The sequence below is a fragment of the Orcinus orca genome, chromosome 10 (assembly GCF_937001465.1).
Source record: "Orcinus orca chromosome 10, mOrcOrc1.1, whole genome shotgun sequence".
NCBI lineage: Eukaryota > Metazoa > Chordata > Mammalia > Artiodactyla > Delphinidae > Orcinus > Orcinus orca.
In genome coordinates, this window is record NC_064568.1 from 73243543 (window position 1) to 73262426 (window position 18884).

The following is an 18884-nucleotide window of genomic DNA, read 5'->3' on the forward strand; positions in this document are numbered from 1 at the left end:
TATAATAAAATATGATACTATAGACAGTGCTCCTTTATCCAGAGGAAATCCATATTTATTCAGAAGTGACTGCACAACACCCTCGTTCTTCCCCTGCTGGCCCCTCGGTGGCACATGGGGCCACATGGTTCCCCACAGGATTATGACTCAATTGTTTATGGCAAGTGTCCTGACCATCCCTGATCTAGCCTAAATCCCTCTTGCTGCAGTGACACCTGACAGCCAGTTGGGAAGTGGAACAGTCTGTTATAGGTGGGCTCTATCCCCATTCTTTGCACACCCCAACTTTAGGAACACCTGTCCAAGAACCTGGGGAGAGACATAGGCTGGATCAGTTATGACCATTTTTTCAAAGATGCTCTTTCCTTCTGAACTTTGAGTCTTCGCTTCAGTGGGGTGTGGGGGAAGTTCAGGGAGTAAAAAAAAATCCAGGGGTGGGAAGGAGCAAACAAGCGGAAAGGGGGGTAAATCCCCAGCTTGCAGAGAGCCCCCTGGGCGGGGAGGAGAGGATGTGTTTCGCTCACACCGTCCTGTCCATCACGTGAACCACTTCAGACTGGGAAGTCAGCCGGGGGCCGCCAGCCTGAGCACAGACATGGAGGGAAGGTGGAGCTCAATGCCTGGGGCAACCTGGAAAAAAAGGGAGTTGACATTTCTGCTGCTTCTCTTGGTGGCTGCCTCTTGGGAAATCCTGGAGGTCAAAGCTGGGAGGGTATTTGGATAGAACTGGGACATATCCCCAACCTCATTCACATAACATCTTCATGATTTGGGGCATATCTGTGTCCCAGCTGGATTACTATTATTTTTTAATCAACTGTTTTTTTTACCTTACATTTGTTTCTAAAGGAAACTTTATGTGAATATAATGCCCATGAAATCACAGGCTCTACAAGTTAGTTTTATTCTTCATACAACACAGAAACATATCTAGTCACATGAGTTCCTTTTCTGAGTTCCTCGGCACCCCATGCAACCAGAGTGACTGCCTTTTATTTATTTATTTTTGGCTGCGTTGGGTCTTTGTTGCTGCGTGCGGGCTTTCTCTAGTTGTAGCGAGAGGAGGCTACTCTTCGCTGCTCAGTAGTTGTGGCGCACGGGCTTAGTTGCCCCGTGGCATGTGGGATCTTGCCGGACCAAGGCTTGAACCCATGTCCCCTGCATTGGCAGGCGGATTCTTTTTTAAATAAATAAATAAATAGATCTATTTATTTATTTACGGCTGCGTTGGATCTTTGTTGCTGCGTGCGGGTTTTCTCTCGTTGCTGCGCGCAGGCTTTCTCTCGTTACGGCAAGCGGGGACTACTCTTCGTTGCGGTGTGCTGGCTTCTCATTGCGGTGGCTTCTCTTGTTGCAGAGCACAGGCTCTAGGCGTGTGGGCTTCAGTAGTTGTGGCGTGTGGGCTCAGTAGTTGTGGCTCGTGAGCTCTAGAGTGCAGGCTCAGTAGTTGTGGTGCACGGGTTTAGTTGCTCCACGGCATGTGGGATCTTCCCGGACCAGGGCTTGAACCCGTGTCCCCCTCATTGGCAGGCGGATTCTTAACCACTGCGCCATCAGGGAAGCCCCAGAGTGACTGCCTTTTAATCTAGTTTATGTACTGGGGTTGCACATAGAGTTTGTAAAACAAAAGTAATTCCACGTCTAGAGAATTCCCTCACGGTCCAGTTGTTAGGACTCCACGCTCTCAGTGCCGAGGGCCTGGGTTCAATCCCCGGTCGGGGAACTAAGATCCTACAAGCTGTACAGTGCGGCCAAAAGAATTCCACATCTAAAAAAATAATAATCTGAAAACTGCTTGTCTAGCCCAACCTGCTCACCGTGCAGATGAGACACCAAGGTTAGGGAAAAGAAATGGCCGTCTTGGGTCACACAGCAGTTGGAGGCAAAGCCTGGCCTAGAACCCAGGTTGGCAGGCCCCAGTTCTCTCCAGAGACAGAGTAAAGTTTTCTCCATCTTTTAAGGAGACACATTTGGCTTGTGGGCCTGTGATGGGGAATTGTGGAGGGTCCATTCTGGGAGCAGGGGTTGGAGAGGTGAGTGTGAGGGATGAGGGGTAGGGAGGGGGAGAGGAGGGTTGGGAGGGGTTGGCAGCAGGGGCTGGGGGAGCAGCACCAGGGCAGTGCTGAAACAGCCCCTTTAAGCACAGCTGACCCCCTCCAAGGGCAGGAAGACCACGGCCTTACTTGTTGCAAGTTTCCCTCCTGACACCCTTGGCAAGGACAACTTGGAGAGGAAGAGGCAAGAGTCCTCCCATGAACATTCCTCAGGATCCTGGGGTGATGTAATTATTATCCATCCCTTCTCCCCGATTCCTACCTTTTCTTCAGAGTCAACAACACTTGCCAGCCCCAGCCTTCTACTAGTCAGTTTCACACTGTGGGCATTCTCATTGCTAATTTCATCTATGGAACCCCTACCCCTCAGTTTTCCCTGCTTCCAGCTATGAACCACGTAGGAGTTTGTGGAAACCCCACAACCACCTAGCCAAGGCCTAGCTTTCCCAGGAGCAGCTGAAGGGGGAGAGGAAGCCTGTTCCCTTCACCACCCTGTGAATCCTCCCAATGGACCGGGTCCTGTTGGCCACTTGAGACCAAAGGCCCCTCCCCTCCCCACTCCGCCCCACCCCCTGCACAGGGGATGCCGGGCAGTCCAAGCCAGGATGAGAGTGGGCATAAGCAGGCTGAGCCAGGGACCCTCCCACTGCTCTGGAAACCTGGTGAGCCTGGAGTCTTGGAGGGGCTCCCAGGACGCCGGAGCCCTCAGAACACGGCACTTTTCCGCCTCTGCTGAGAGATCCAGCTACCGGGATTCACGTCCATCTGCAGCATCTTCATCACCCACTTGTCACGACGGGCACCTTCAATGAACTCATTCAGGGACAGTTGGCCTGCACAAGGGGTAGGAGAGACGGTCACAGGGGGAATGGAAGAAGTGGGGTGGGGGTGAGAGGTGAGGCCTTCTCTCCTTGGGTGCACCTACACCTTGTCCACAGATGAGCCTGCGGCCTCAGGGCCTAAGCTTGGGCCTTGTCGATTCCCTGATTCTCCAGGAGTCACCTGGAACCTTCAAGGGTTTCTTTAAGGGACTTTATTTGCAAGTGAGTTTAAGTTTTACTTCTGCCCGCGGTACCCTCAGAATGCTCTCGAGGGCTCTTCTGGGTGTGTTCCCAGCCAGCTGCCTCCCTGTGCAGCCTGGGGCTGGGGCTCTGAGCTACGGCGAGGAGAGCCCAAGTAGCTGGCTCTTAAGTACATGACCCCATTTTTTCCTTTCAACCGTTCTTAGCCCCATTTTCCAGGTGAGGAAACTGAGACCAGGCTGAGAGGGTAAATGTAGCTCCCTGGTCCGCCCGACTCCAAAGCTTCTCTTCTTCCACTGCGCTTGCCTGGCCTCCATCAGCAACTCCACAGGAGTTTTAATCACTCTTACAAACCTCACATGCTAGTGACACCCTTGTTAGTTTAGGTATTCCCCTCTACACCCATCTCACTGTCAGGAGGTGAAGGGCCTCGCCTAAGGTCACATGGATAGAAAGTGGGGTGATCCAGGATGGGTGCCGTGCCCGCCACCCGCCCCACCATCCTCTGCCCATTACCATCTCCGTTCTCATCCACCAGAAGGAAGATCCTGTCCACAACCTCCTCAGGTGTGAGCAGCTTGCCTTGCCACTCAGCCTCCATCTCCACCCTGCAGGCTTTCTTCAGCTTGTAGATGGACTGTGGAAGAGAACCCGGCGGTATCCACAAGACCCTGCACACCCTGACCTCTCCCCAGGACCCACATCCCTTTGCAGCTTGTCCCCAGCGCTGCCCCCCAGTCTGTGCATCTGAGGACCACGGGACCAAATTAAAAGTGACCCGTGGGTCCCATTGTTCCCTCAGGGTCCCATTGGCCTAATTCCAACCGAGGAGTTCCCGGCTTCACACACCGCCTCTGCCCCACGCCTTTGGCATTTCCACTGTGAGTGTCAGAGCTGACACCCAAAACCTTTAAGGAGGGATGTGGACGGCACAGTGATGGTCTAAACTCCACACTACAGAGGAAGAAATGGAGATTCAGAGAGGAAAAGAGATTTTAGTATATTTATAGATGTGTGTGTATGTGTGTGAAATAGGATGACGGGAGAGGGAAAAGCACAGGTGTCTCCCTTGCCCTGTTTCTGGCAATGAGGCAACGTTTGGAAGTGAAACGGGGAAGAGACAGACAAATGTGAGGGTTATCCTTAGTCCTTGGTTAGGGCTCTGAGGACAGAGGTGTGCCTTCTGGGTCCCCCCTGCCCAGTGCAGCGCCTGGCACAAAGCACGCCCCACTAACGGTGCTGGGAGGCTCAGGGGTTACAGGCAGCCCAGCACCTCCTGGTGGATGAACTTGGGCAAACCACACAACCTCCACGGGCCGATTTCCTTATCTGTAAAATGGACCAACAATCCCCCCTCGGAGTGCAGTTCTGGGGAGTAATAGGCTAATGCAGGTTTCGTGCAGAGTCTGAGCTGTAGTACTTTTTTTTACCCCTTGCTTGTTCTTGCTAGTAGTCAATCAGCTTTGTTAGTCTTTTCAAAGAACCAACTTTTGCTTTTGTTGACTTTCCTTAGGCATTTGTGTTCCGTTTCATTAATTTCTGCTTTTTATTAGTTCTTTCCTTCTGCTTTCCTTGGCCTTAATTTACTCTTTTTTCTAATTTCTTGAGATGACTTCTTGGATCATTGAATTTTCAACCTCTCTTATTTTCTAGTATATACATTTTAAGGCCACCGATGTTTCTGCAAGTCCAGCTTTAGCTGCATTCCACAAGTTTTGTTATGTTTGCATTATTATTCAGTTCACAATACTTTGTGTGTATGTGTGATATTATTGTTTTGATTCACGGAAGTGAATCCACTAGGAAGTGGATTGCCTAATTTCCAAACACATGGGGATTTTCTCATTCTCTTTTTGTAATTGATTTCTAGCTTAATTTCACTGTGGTCGGAAAGCACACTCTGAAGGATTCCAATGCCCCTTCCCACCCCCAGCCCCAGGGGCCCCCACTTCAGCAGCCAGCACTCACAGCCCAGCAGGGCCACATGCCCAGGTGCCTGCCCTGCACCCCCGCCCTGAGTAGACACTGACCTCCACGATGTCCAGCAGCTCCAGGCGGTCAAGGAAGCCATTGCGGTCCTTGTCATAGATCTTGAAGGTCCACTTCAGCTTGTGCTCCAGGGTGCCCCTCAGCACAAGGTTCAGGGCTGCCACATACTCCAGGAAGTCGATGGTGTCGTCCTGCATTGGGAGTGGGAGCTGTGAGGCTCCCTCCCGCCCGCTGCCCTATCTCCCTGGAGCGCAGGTGTGAGCCCTAATCTAGGCCACCATCCCTGTAAACTCAGGGCTTTGCCTCCTCCTTGCATTCCGTGTGCCTCTGCATCTGTGCTTGTGCTATTCTCTGCCCTGGGATCTACTCCCAGTCTCCATGCTCACCCACTCCTATCTGTCCTTCAAGGCTCAACTCAAGGGTCCCCTCCTCCAGGAAGCCTTCCTTCTCACACCACTTCAGCCACAATGATCTCCCTCTCCCTCTTCCGACACTCCCACCACCCACCATCTATTCTACCCTTAAGTGTTTCGTGTGTCTCATTCTCTAGCTACAGTCTATGCTCCGGGAGAAAGGAGAGGGGTTTACATTGCTTTTATCCCTTCTCCATGCTTAGCACAATGCCACTTCCACCCAGAGTCTCATAAATATTTATGAATCAATGAAGAAATGATTAAGTCTGAATTTCAGACTAACATAGTTTTGACAGGAAATTAGAAGGCAGGACCTCACGTATTTCAGGGTCAGGATCTCAGCCCTCCAAATCAAAAGTTGGAATTGTCATCTCTCCCAGGAGTGTCTGTCATTCCCATGACTTTGTTTTTTTTTTAATATAAATTTTTTAAAATTTTTATTTATTTTATTTATTTATTTTTGGCTGTGTTGGGTCTTCATTGCTGCGCGCGGGCTTTCTCTCGTTGTGACGAGCAGGGGCTGCTCTTCGTTGAGGTGCGCAGGCTTCTCATTGTGGTGGCTTCTCTTGTTGCGGAGCATGGGCTTTAGGCATGCGGGCTTCAGTAATTGTGGCACGTGGATTCAGTAGTTGTGGCTTGTGAGCTCTAGAGCACAGGGTCAGTAGTTGTGGTGCACAGGCTTAGTTGCTCCATGGCACATGGGATCTTCCCGCACCAGGGCTCAAACCTGTGTTCCCTGCATTGGCAGGCGGATTCTTAACCACTGCGCCACCAGGGAAGCCCATTCCCATGACTTTGTAATCAGAAATGGCATTGCTGGCCCAGAGCCCCACTGTCCCACTGGGTCAGGTCACTCAGCCCCGGTTCAAGGGGTGCCTGGGTGGGCAAGGTTTGAGCAACAGAAGAACAAGGCCCCGAATGAGGGAAACAGAAAAAGCCTAATGAAAAACCAAGAAAACAAGATGAGCCTGCCTGACGAGTTTTATTCAACACCCTTTATAATTCCTTCCGGTCCTCCACATTCCTCACAATGTATTTACCTAATTGAGGTTAGACTGTAGCTATAATTTTAGTTCCTGGATTTTTATTTAAAAATTTCCCATGCCTTCAAAATTATTTAAAATCATACCTTTTCTTCTTCTTTTTCAGAGGAATACTGGGAAGTCCCTCTTGCTGAACATGGTTTTGATATTTTGTGTGACACAATGAACATCTTTGTGCATATGTATTTTTTCTTATGTCTCTGGTAATTTCTGTAGGGTAGATTCTTAGCAGTTGCTGGGTGTTCCTCGCCCCACACCAGTAGTCTTTTTTTTTTTTTTGGCTGCGTTGGGTCTTCGTTGCTGCGCGTGGGCTTTCTCTAGTTGTGGTGAGCAGGGGCTACTGCGGTGGCTTCTCTTGTTGCAGAGCACGGGCTATAAGCGTGCGGCTGCAATAGTTGCAGCACGCGGGCTCAGTAGTTGTGGCGCACAGGCTTCGTTGCTCCATGGTATGTAGGATCTTCCCGGACCAGGGCTCGAACCTGTGTCCCCTGCATTGGCAGGCGAATTCTTAACCACTGCACCACCAGGGAAGCCCCTCTATGAATTTTTTAATTGAAATATAGTTGATGTACAATATTATATAAATTCCAGGTGTGCAATACAGTGATTCATAATTTTTAAAGATTATGCTCCACTTATTGGAGCATACAGTATTGGCTATATTCCCTGTGTTGTACAGTATATCCTTGTAGCTTATTTCATATGTAATAGTTTGTTCCGCTTAATCCCCTACCCCTGAATTGCCCCTCCCCACTTGTTCTACAAAATTTTATCACGTGTAGATACAAATAACTCTCAACACAAAGAAACTCTCTTGTGTTACCTCTTAAGGGTCACATCTTTCCCCCAACCGTAACACTTGACAACCACTGATCTGTTCTCCATCACGATAATATTTTCACTTTGAGAATGGTATATAAATAGAATCATATAATGTGTAACTCTTTTTTTCACTCAGCACAATGCCCTGGAGATTCATCTCAGTCACTGCATGCATCAACAGTTCCTTCCTTTTTATTACTGCATGGTGCACCATTGTATGAATGGTCCCTAGTTTGCTTTCTGTTTGCTCACTGAAGGTTATTTGGCTTGTGTCCAGTTTTTCTTCCCCAGCTCTACTGAGGTAATAATTGCAAAATAGCCTTTTAAGGAACTCTGTGTAAGATTAAGGTGTACAATGTGAAAATTGGTTGTTCTTTAAAAGGCTATTTTCATTAGTAATTACTATTTATTAAGCTTACTAAAAATAGAGGTTAGGTTTCTTTTAAAATAAGAATTGGGTAGGAAAATGTGTGCAAAATGGCTGGTAGGGGGCTTCCCTGGTGGCGCAGTGGTTGAGAGTCCGCCTGCCGATGCAGGGGACGCGGGTTCGTGCCCTGGTCCGGGAGGATCCCACATGCCGCGGAGCGGCAGGGCCCGTAAGCCATGGCTGCTGAGCCTGCGTGTCCGGGGCCTGTGCTCTGCAACGGGAGAGGCCACCATAGTGAGAGGCCCGCGTACCGCAAAAAAAAAAAAAAAAAAAAAAAAGGCTGGTAGGGATCATCTGTTTTACATACATCATCTCCCTCAGGTCTGTCATCCCCATGTTATGAATGAGGAAACAGAGACTCAGAGGTTGAATAAGTTGCCCAAGAAATTCCAACCCAGCAAGTGGCAGAGCCTTTCAAGCTACATGCCTTCTCCAGTTCATCAGGTTGGGAGAAATGTCTTACTCCATGCAAGGTCTATTACTGTCTACAAAATGAACCTGGTGTCTAGTACCAAGGGGAGAACAACAAATAAAAAACCACGGACAAATCCCTACTCTCCAGATCTCTAGATTCCCCCACATTCTTTGTCTAGAACCTTCTGTTCTCGTAACATCCTGTCTGACCATGATACGGTTTCCACAAAGACCCCTCGCCTTACCTGAGGCCCACTGTAGAGCAGCCCCTTCCTGACAAGTGATCTCCCCTGCGAGTTTACTTCAAACCCCCCAACCCTAGGGACTTCCCTGGTGGCACAGTGGTTTAGAATCCGCCTGCCAAGGCAAGGGGCACGGGTTCGAGCCCTGGTCAGGGAAGATCCCACATGCCACGGAGCAACCAATCCCGTGCGCCAAACTACTGAGCCTGTGCTCTAGAGCCCACGAGCCACAACTACTGAGCCCATGTGCCACAACTACTGAAGCCCACGCGCCTAAAGCCTGTGCTCCGCAACAAGAGAAGCTGCCGCAATGAGAAGCCTGCACACCGCAACAAAGAGTAGCCCCTGCTCGCCGCAACTAGAGAAAGCCCGCACGCAACAATGAAGACCCATCACAGCCAAAAATAAATAAATAAAAATAAAAATTAAAAAAAAGAAATAGAAAAAAATTTAAAAAAAAACACCTACCCCCCCCGGACCAGCTCTGGAAAGCTTCCAGCTGGGGCTAATCTCATGAATTGCACACGAGCTCTCATCAGCTTCAATTACTCACAGGGGCCCAAGATGATGGAAATGCCTGTCTACTCAAGAGCTGGAGCAGAAGTGACAGGAACGTGATCTGCTCTGTGGGATTACCTGCGTCGTTTCTCCCTGAACGGGCTGCACTGGTGAACCAACCGTGACCCCCAACACTCCTTACATAAGGATCCCGAAGGACATTTGAGCTTCATCCTCCCTTTTCTTCCATCCAGTGCATCACAGGCAAGCACCAGAGACGAGTGTTACTACCACCACCAGGAGGGGGCGTAGCAGCAGCAGAGACCAGGTACTCCTACCTCCTTGCCTCCACCAAAACCCTGTTTCCACCACCTCAGATTTTGACGTGTGAGCAAGATCTATGAGCTCTTTTGATTTTATTTGCCCCAGAAATCTCAGACCAACTGCCTAGAAACAAGACTTGCTGATACAAAGACTGTGCCAAGGTGGAAAGTGGAGTCGGGTGGAGGTTTGGAGACACAAAGTGGGAAAAGAAAAGAAAGAAGGCTCAGTCCCTGACAGAGGAGCTGAAAACACCTGCCTGGAATGCTCTTCCTTACAGCAGGAGGCCAAGTAATAAATAGAGAAGGGACGGTGGAGTTACAAAATTATCAGCTGAGGCCAAACCCAGGGGATAAGCACTTGATGAGCAACAGGAAATTTACTTAGTCTCAAAGTATCTCCCTATAAGATGCTTATAAATTACAAAGGAAAAAGAGTCACTTTACAGTGGTGGAACCTGGCAGAACACCATGTATCCAAGTGATCGAAGTGAACCACTCCACTAATGGGACAAACCAACATCATGTGCCCCCTGACATGATGCACTCAGGAGGACACAGCATCTCTTCTGGGGCATTTCTGCCAGAAGTGTAACCTGAATCTCATCACGAGGCAATATGGGACAAACCCAAATCACTGGTCTGCAGTCTTTGAAAATGTCAGAGTCAAATAAGATAAAGAAAAGCTGAGATTAAAGTTTCCAAATTAAAGGCTAAGAAAGAGACAGGACAAGTAAATGCAATGTGTGATCAAACGGAAAAAAAAAAAAAAAGGTTATAATGGATGTCACCAGGACAATTGACCAAACTTGAATATGGATTGTCGATTAGATAACAGAATTTATTACTGTTGAATTTCCTGATTTGATCACTTATTAGGTTAAGAGAATGCCCTTGGTCTTAGAAAATACACACTAGAATACTTGGGTAAAAGGTTGTGATGCCTATAATTTTCTCTAAAAAATATGTATGTATATGCACAATATACACATATATGTATATATTATGTGTATGTATATATACATAAATACATAATACATTACACGGAGAGGATGGTAAAGCAAATGAGGCAAAATGTAAACAGTTGGAGAATTTGGATAAATTGTACATGGGAATTAATTGCACTATTATAATTTTTCTGTAAATTTAAAATCATACCAAAATTAAAAGGTTGTTTTAAAAACAATTGATGAATATTATATGCTGATTTATAGGAGGAGATTAGGTATAAGAGGTCAGCCATATTATTCCCAGGGGCTTCATAATCCCTTTGAGATCTTGAATTGTTATTATACTGAATTTTAAATGAATTTGAGGAAGATGGATAAATCTATGATAGTGACTCTTGCTATATATAATCTATTTATTTACTTTTCTTGTGACATTCAACACTTAGAAAAATCATTTTCTCTCTGAAAAAAACCCAACAAACTGCCTTCTGGGCAGGAGCACTTGCCTGGAACTCAGGACCCCTGAGTATATGATCTTGGTCAATCAATTCACTGAATTTGGAATAACAACCTCTGCCTGTTCCCTCCCAGGGCTGCTGCTGCCTCAGAGGCGCCTGTGGAGAGGAGCTTTGAGAAGCCTGAAGCTCACTCTGGGCCCCGAGATAGGGTTCATCTCCAAGGAGGTTTCTGTTGCAGGGAATGACGCTGACCCCGCCCTCCCGCCTCCTACAGGCGATGAGGAGATGTGCACTGCCCGGTACCAGGGTCAGTTTGGGACCCGAAGAAGCGTTCCCAGTGACTCTCTCTAGAAAGTGAAGCTAACCCCTACAAAGAAGTGGGATACCCACCGCTTTCTCTAGATTAATTATCTAGGTCCAACCCACCTCCCCCTCAATTTGGGGGACTGAAATAGGTATCTGAGGCAAACCTAATGGTTTAAAGTACTGCGGAGGCGCTGGACTGGATGGCCTTAAGTAATGAAGGGATTTCAATGTTTGAATTCAATTCCCAGGTGCGCATTTACAAAATATATTATCTTCTTAGCTCCTGGTGCCATCCAAGGGCTGGAAGAAACCCTGTGGATGGATGATTTCATGACATCTTTTATGGCTTGAAGAGTAGAAAGGGGCTTTTGCAATAATCCGTCCAACTTCCAAGTCCAGGAAGGAGCCTCCTCCGGCTTTCTGGGTGGGAAGAGCTGACCGGTCTCAATTCGAAGGACCCCAACAAGGGGGTGCTCACGACCTGTTCCAAGATAGCTCCGCCCATTTAGGGCAGCTCTGGAGCCCCTTATCTTTACAGCGAGGGGTGCTCTGGTGGGTGCGAAAAACCAGGTCCTCCGGCTACGGAGCCCCGTCCATAAATACACGCAGAGAGGGCTGGGCCGTGCGCCTTTCTGCAGAGTCTCCCCTCAGCTCTCAGGAAGGCCAGTCACATGAGAGCGGAGAGGTGGAGGGGAGGAAGAGAAGACGGAAAGAGGAATGATGGGGAGAAGAGTTTGGGGGAACAGTGAGACAGAAAAGGCGAGAGGGGATGGAGAGAAACGAAGAGCAGAGGAAAAGCAGGAGGACTGGGGAACTGAGCTCCCACTGAGGATGCTCCTTTAGCACCGGGATGAGACCTGAGCCATCGGTCCTCCCCCTCAGGGCGCCTTACCCCGTTCTTGTCGAAAGCTCGGAACATGCCCTCTACATACTGGGAGGCCTCCTCGTTGCCCGCGACCTTGAAGAAGCGCTTAAACTCGTGCAGGAAGAGCGTGCCGCTGGGGCACTCCTCCAGGAACTTCCTGTACCACTCCTGCAGCTCCGCCACGTCCAGCACGCCGTTCTCCTCTGCCTCCTCCCCGCTGAACTGCTGCCCCATCCTGGCTCCCGGGGACGTCAGGGAGCAAGGGTCTATGCTTCCTCCCGGGCTTCTGCCAATGGATTCCTTAGGCGAGGGCCCTCTTCCTCCCTTTCCTCCTCTTAGCCAGGCTCTTCATCATCTCCTAGCCAACAGAACAGGATGGGCAGTGCAGGGGGCTGGCAGCGAGGGGGCGGGACCAGGCCAGCTAAGCGCCCTAAGATCATTAGAAGATTCCCCTGGAAGGTCTGACCTCCAGTCAGCTAAGCTCCCCCAGCCTCACCCCTCCCTTTAGTCTCATCAACCACTCAACTAAGCTGCCGGGCAGATTCTGAAGAGGGAGAAGGGGAGGACACTGAGAGGTAGGCAGATGGAGTGGGAGTTGGGAAGACAGGCTGAGACCCTCCCATCTCACACGTGCTCCCTGTCCCTTTCCGTTGGGCACCGTGCTGCTCCAGGGAGGCCCATCGTGGAGATACAGGAGACTCTGAAGTCCAGAAAGGAAGCAAGGCCAACTCCTAGCCCATAAAACAATTACTGGTGAGCTGGGGCTTGCCCTTCACTTGGCCTAATGAGAAGCAGCAGGATATATGATGCGAAGGGCTCTGGGTGAGCACCTCTGTCTCCAGGCTAACTCAGTGCCCAGCACGATATCTGAAGCTCCTTTACAGATCACACCCTTGAGTCTTGGAAGTTCTCCATCTCCCAGTTTAAAGTACAAATACTTCCCTCCTACACCCTTCATCTAAGACCTATCAGCAGGGCTCTTCCCACTTTTTCTCCAAAGTATAAACACATGAGAAGGATCTGGGAGCGTGGCTTAACTTATCTCTGAAGGCTCTTACTTTTTTTTTTTTTTTTTTTTTTTTTTGCGCGTTATGCGGGCCTCTCACTGTTGTGGCCTCTCCCATTGCGGAGCACAGGCTCCGGACGCGCAGGCTCCGGACGCGCAGGCTCTGGACGTGCAGGCTCAGCGGCCCAGCCGCTCCACATGTGGGATCCTCCCGGACCGGGGCACGAACCCGTGTCCCCTGCATCGGCAGGCGGACTCTCAACCACTGCGCCACCAGGGAAGCCCCGGCTCTTACTTTTATATTAAAGGTTCATGCGAATTTGGTTTTGAAAATTATTTTTATTTATTTATTTTGGCCGCGCCGCTAGGCATGCAGGATCCTAGCTCCCCAACCACGGATTGAACCTGCATCCCCTGCGTTAGAAGTGTGGAGTCTTAACCACTGGACCACCAGGAAAGTCCTGCGAATTTATTTTTGAATCAGTTATATACTCATGCTTATTATGTTAATGGAATATAAAAATGACACCTCCAAGAAATCAGAAAACCTGGAGCACTAATTTTTTTGAGATTTTAGGGGCAGTCCTTCCAGTGTGTCTCATAATCTCAGGCGCAGCACCGCCTGCCTCCCACTGGATGTTCATTCATGAATTGCTTTGTACATTCCAGTCTCTCTCTCTCTCTCTCTCTCTTGCTCGTTCTCGCTCGCTCTCACTCTCAGCTCCCTGCCTCCAGACGTCCCTAATCTCTCAAAGTTCTTCTAATTTCCTTGCCATCCCTGAAGGTGGAACCCCGCTTCCTCTGTCATCCCTTCAAGTGCCGATGGGTTTTTCTCCCAAATCCCACGTGCCTCTGGGTCTGGAGGTTAAGGCTGGTCTCCTCCTTGTTCAGCAGTTGCCTCTACCTTTCCTCTTTCCTCCCTCAGAAATGCCAGCGCCTTCGATGCCACGTCTGACCCTCCCACCTTTTCCATACTTGTCCATATTGTCATCATTCACTGGTGACGTCACCATTCGTCCCAAAGCATCAGGTGGACAGCTGGTCCCTCCCACTCTGGCCTCAAAGGTTCTTATCTCCCCAGTTCCCAAGAGCTTTTCTTCCACCCCACCTTGGCCCCCATTCACTGTGGTCCCTGGGCCAGCAGCTGCAACATCTGGGAGTCTGTTAGAAATGCAGATTCTCAGGCCCTCCTCCCCTAGTGAATCTGGAACTTGGGGTTGCGGGGCCACAGTCTGTGTTTTAAAAAGCTCTCCAGGTGCTTCCACGGCACGTGAAGTCTGAGAATGTCTACCGGAGGCCTTGTTACCATGAATTTCTCTACCGATGGTCTGAAACATTCCAACACCGTCATCGCCTCTCCTTCCACTCACTAACAGCTTCACTCCAGCAACTCACCAGCCCTGTTGAGACTTCCAACCCGTCTATCACTATGCTTTTTAACATCTGTCACATTCTTACTTTCTTCCTTATCCTGACGCACGGCCCAGAACTCTTGTCATTTCCTTGCCATGACCTTGACCTTTGCGCCCCTCTCTCCCTCTAACTACTTGCTTGGCAAAACCTGACCCTGGCTACAGCTATCCCCTTAATTAGGCACTAACACCTCATCTGCACCCGAGGCTGAACACAGCTGGAAAAAGTCAGAAAATCACACTGGCCGCACACACTTCAAATAATGCCGGACAGCTGTACTGCACGTTCTCCTCTGCTGACTTGAGTCCCTTCTCCCCGAGATGATTCTTCCACCACGCTTCCTGCCCTCAAAACTTCCCCTTGCTCCCACGTTCAACTGATGACCTTGTCACATCCTTCACTTCACAGAGAAGCAGATGCATCTGACAACCACCTCATCCTCCCATAGCAGACACACCTCTCTGCACCTGTGCTCACATACCCGGCCTCTCTTCCCGGTTCGATGGATGCAGCGTCCCTTTCCACTTCTCCCCCTGTCAGCTCCTCCACTTGGTTTCTAGATGTCACCTCCCTTTGCCTACTCAAGCACTTCATGTCCACAGTAATCCCTTTCTCTTCTGCACCCTCCATTTATCCTTCTCTAATGGATCATTCCCGTTTGCAGATGTGCTTTAATATCACCTTTATGAAAACAAGATTAAACAAAACAAAAATTCTTCCTTGATCCCACATTCAGGATCCCACTGTGACTTTTTTGGGCCTACCCACGTTTGCCTTCATGGGTCACAAGATTAATATTGATAATTAAATATTAAATAAGAAAATATTACAAGTGCTATTTTATTCATTTGTAAAAAGATGAATATAATCCAGTCCAGTCTAGGTTGCATTATATTAATTCTTTCTTCTGGTTTTGAAAATTAAAACACTTGAAAGAAATTAAAAATATTGTGGGTCCAGGGACTTCCCTGGTGGCGCAGTGGTTAAGAATCCGCCTGCCGATGCAGGGGACATGGGTTCAAGCCCTGGTCCGGGAGGATCCCACATGCCACGGAGCAACTAAGCCCATGCGCCACAACTACTGAGCCTGCGCCGTAGAGCCTGCGAGCCACAACTACTGAGCCCAGTGCCACAACTACTGAAGCCCACGCACCTAGAGCCTGTGCTCCACAACAAGAGAAGCCACTGCAATGAGAAGCCCACGCACCGCAACGAAGAGTAGCCCCCACTCACTGCAACTAGATAAAGCCTGCGTGCAGCAATGAAGACCCAACGCAGCCAAAAAGAAAATAAAGAAAAATAAATATTGTGGGCCCTAGGTACTGTGCCTACTGGATCCACTGGCCCTGCCGACTCCTACTCCCCTCCAGCCACTGTCCTAACTTTGGCTCCTGTGACAACAAAACCCCTTGTGGAAGATGTTATTTTCCGAAACTGGCACAGCAGTAGGTCTGGTCTCCCATGTTCCTTCCATCAAGGGGAAGAGTCTATTTCTCCCTCTCTTCAAGCTGGATGGGACTTTATGGTACTCAACGAAGAGAATGGGCAGAAGCGACACTATGTGACTTCCGAGACTAGGTCATCAAAGGCGACAGGGTTTGTGGCTGGCTCTCCCTCGGGACTTGCCCGGGGACTGCAGCCACCATATTGTGGGGAAGCCCAGAGCACACGCAGGGCTTCCAGCTGACAGTCAGTCTCAACCACCAGGCTGAGGGAGTCAGTGAACCTGTAGATGCCTCCAGGCCTGGCCTTCCAGCACCCCAGCTGATACCAAATGGAGCAGACAGTGTTCCCAGACTGCAGATCTGCATGCAAAGTAGATGTTGTCATGAAGCCATGAAGTGCCGGGCATTTTTTAAGGTAGCAGTAGACAACTGAACCTGTTTTGCATCCTCTCCATTTCTTATTCTCTCCTCAACTTACTCCAATTGGATACTCATCCCCATCACTCCATGGAGAAGGCTTTACAGTGGTCACCAATGACCTACTTTTCTTACTTAACCTGCCAGCAGATTCAGCACAGCTCACCAAGTGAGTTCTTCCTTCAAACACCTTAGGTTTCAAGGACCCACATGTGTCTGATTTCACTCCAATCTCACTGACTGCACATCTCCTTTGCCAGCACCTCCTCCTTTTAAACAAATCTCTTCATGCTTGGGCTTCCCAGGCTTGTCCTCAGTACCATTCTCCCATCTACTCACATGCTCTCCCGAGAGAGCTCATTCACCCTCAACATTACATACCATTTGTAGATTCCAGATTCATGAGCCCAGCTGTCTACTGGACAGCTCAACTCAGATCACAAACTTAGCAAGGCCAAAGCCAAAGTACTGATTTCCTTCCCAAATCCCTCCTCAACCCTTCTCAACCTCAGTCACGGCATCACCATTTTATCTAGCTGCCTAGGCCAAAAATGAGGAGTCATTCCTGAGTCCTTTCTTTCTCTTAGATCTCATTTCAATCTATTAGTAGGTCATTCCATCAGCTCCACCTCCAAACTTATTCTGAATCCAGACACTTCCCATCCCCTCCATTTCTGCAGCTCTGGTCCAGGCCACGTCCTCTCACTGGTCCACTGCAGCAGTCCTAACTGGCCTTCCTGCCCCCACCTTCCCATCACCTCCCTCCTTCCAGTCCACACCAAGCAGCCAGAGGAGTGTGTTCTAAAGCGTAAATCAGATCCTATCACTGTCCTGCTCCAAATCCTCCCATGGCTTCCCAATGAAACTCAGGATAAAATCCACACTCCTTCCCATGGCCGTGATGCACTATAGGATCCTCCTACTTCATCTTCATGTTGCTCTGCCCTATCCACAGACACACCACACTCACTGGGCCTTAGCACTGATGGGTCCTGCTGCTTGGAATGCTCTTCCCCAGACCCTCACATGGCTGCCTCCTTCTTGACATTCTCCCCTCCTCAGAGAGAACTTTCCCAACCTCACCTCAAATAGCTACTGAAGTAATTCTGACATTATCCTACTTTATTTGCTTCATAGTGCTTAACTGCTTATGAAATGATCTTACTATTATTTTTTTCCCCTAGCATGTCTTCCTCACTAGAATCTAAGGTCCTTGAGGAGAGGGACTTCAATATACACACTGCAGAATTTCCAAAACCTAGAACAGTGCTTGGCACAAACAAGGAATTCTTGGCAGAAACAAGACTTGTTGAGTAACTGAGCAAAGTGCTTGACACACGGTCAGAGCTGAATTGATGTGTGCTACTCTTAATTTTAAAAGACAACAGCTCTTGATTCCTTTGAGAATGCCTGGGTTAGCAGATTTTTTTTTTCCTGTTTTTTTTTTGTTCCTTGGCGACGCTATGCGGCATGCGGGATCTTAGTTCCCCGACCAGGGATGGAACCTGTGCCCCCTGCAGTGGAAGCACGGAGTCCTAACCACTGGACCACCAGGGAATTCCCTAGCAGATATTTGTCAATGGGAAAAGATAATGGGATTTTAGCACCGGAAGAGGTCTCCAGTGATTTTTCGAACTTGTCCCCATCTCCTCACACCTGAAGACAGCATATGCAATCCACTGCTGTGGGCACCTGTGCTCAAGAGACCGTATGAATGAAACAGAACTTGATTTAGCCTCTGGCAGAGGAATCGAAAATTCAATTGGCTTTTCATGTGGGTCAGTTGCCCATGACCTGCCCTTAAATACCGCTGAGCTGTTGAGGTATAAATATATCAGTTTTAAAGAGGATTAGGACCCCACAGAGAACGGTAGCGTGAAGTGAGTAACAATAGTAAGGCTTTAAGGAGGACAGGGTTAGGAATTGAGCAGGGATTTGCAAAGAGGACCCTGGGAATCGCAGGCATTCAGCCATAAGCCTGGCTCCAGGGGTAACGAAATGCATGTGAGCAAACCAGTGTCTGCAGAGCCTCAGATGGGCCTGGCGCAAAGCCCCAGGGTTAACTGTCTCCATGCCAGGGTTCCTACAACCCAGTAGGCCCCTCCTTGCTGGAGCTTAAACTCTCCTGTTGCTGCCTCAGACAGTCAGGACCAATGTCAGCCTTGAGACCACAGGGATCGCGCTGTGGGTTATGCTTCTTGCCTTTATTCATACACATTTACATTTTTTCTTCTTTATTTTCCCCCAATCTCTTTACTTCTAAGCCTTAGGGGAAATGAGTAGCACACTTTGCTAATGTGCAAGGGGAAATAAATCTGGATTTTAGGTTTGAATAGTCTGCATTTAATGTGTGGGCATTTGAGTACATCCTAGCCTTTACAAATTAGGTTCTGAGGCTCTGTCTTCACTAACCTGAACTCAGACAAATCAGTTTCACCTTTTCGTCTCAGTTTCATCTGTCAACTGAAAGTGCAATTAAGTGGGCAAGTCAAACTTAGTTTTCTCTCCTATAAAATGGGGATAATAGTAACTACTTTATTGGGTTGTTATAAAGATTAAATAAAATAATATCTGTAAATGCTTGGCATAATGTATGGTGGTTATCATAATAAGCATGCTACATGTTTTCTCATCTAAATTAAATTTTGCAACACTGTAAGGTGTTATCCTCACCTTAGAGATACTCTGAAGTCCTTTCCAGCTGGTTTTTAAACAGTACAGCACACAAGCATCTGCTGTATCATCAAATTTGTTCTGCCATCTGGTAATAGCTGTCAACT

At 48.7% G+C, this 18884-nt stretch overlaps 1 protein-coding gene across 1 annotated transcript; it reads right to left on the bottom strand.

Moving 5' to 3' along the window:
- Positions 1-30: 30 nt before the first annotated feature.
- On the bottom strand, positions 31-18882 carry GUCA1B (guanylate cyclase activator 1B). Its single transcript, XM_004267603.3, has 5 exons — positions 18778-18882; positions 11851-12181; positions 5107-5256; positions 3593-3713; positions 31-2887 (listed from the first exon to the last, which is right to left on the bottom strand). Exons 2-5 carry the CDS (start codon positions 12055-12057, stop codon positions 2760-2762), a joined length of 606 nt encoding a protein of 201 aa, XP_004267651.1. The 5' UTR covers positions 12058-12181; positions 18778-18882; the 3' UTR covers positions 31-2759.
- Between the last annotated feature and the right edge of the window lie 2 nt (positions 18883-18884).

Excerpts from the sequence above, each read along its gene's own strand:
- GUCA1B (XM_004267603.3), bottom strand. The coding sequence starts at position 12,057 with ATGGGGCAGCAGTTCAGCGGGGAGGAGGCAGAGGAGAACGGCGTGCTG. Across the intron at positions 5,257-11,850 it reads GAGCTTTCGACAAGAACGGG|GACGACACCATCGACTTCCT; the intron begins GTAAGGCGCCCT and ends CTCCCAATGCAG. Across the intron at positions 2,888-3,592 it reads GGTGGATGAGAACGGAGATG|GCCAACTGTCCCTGAATGAG; the intron begins GTAATGGGCAGA and ends CCCCTTGTGCAG.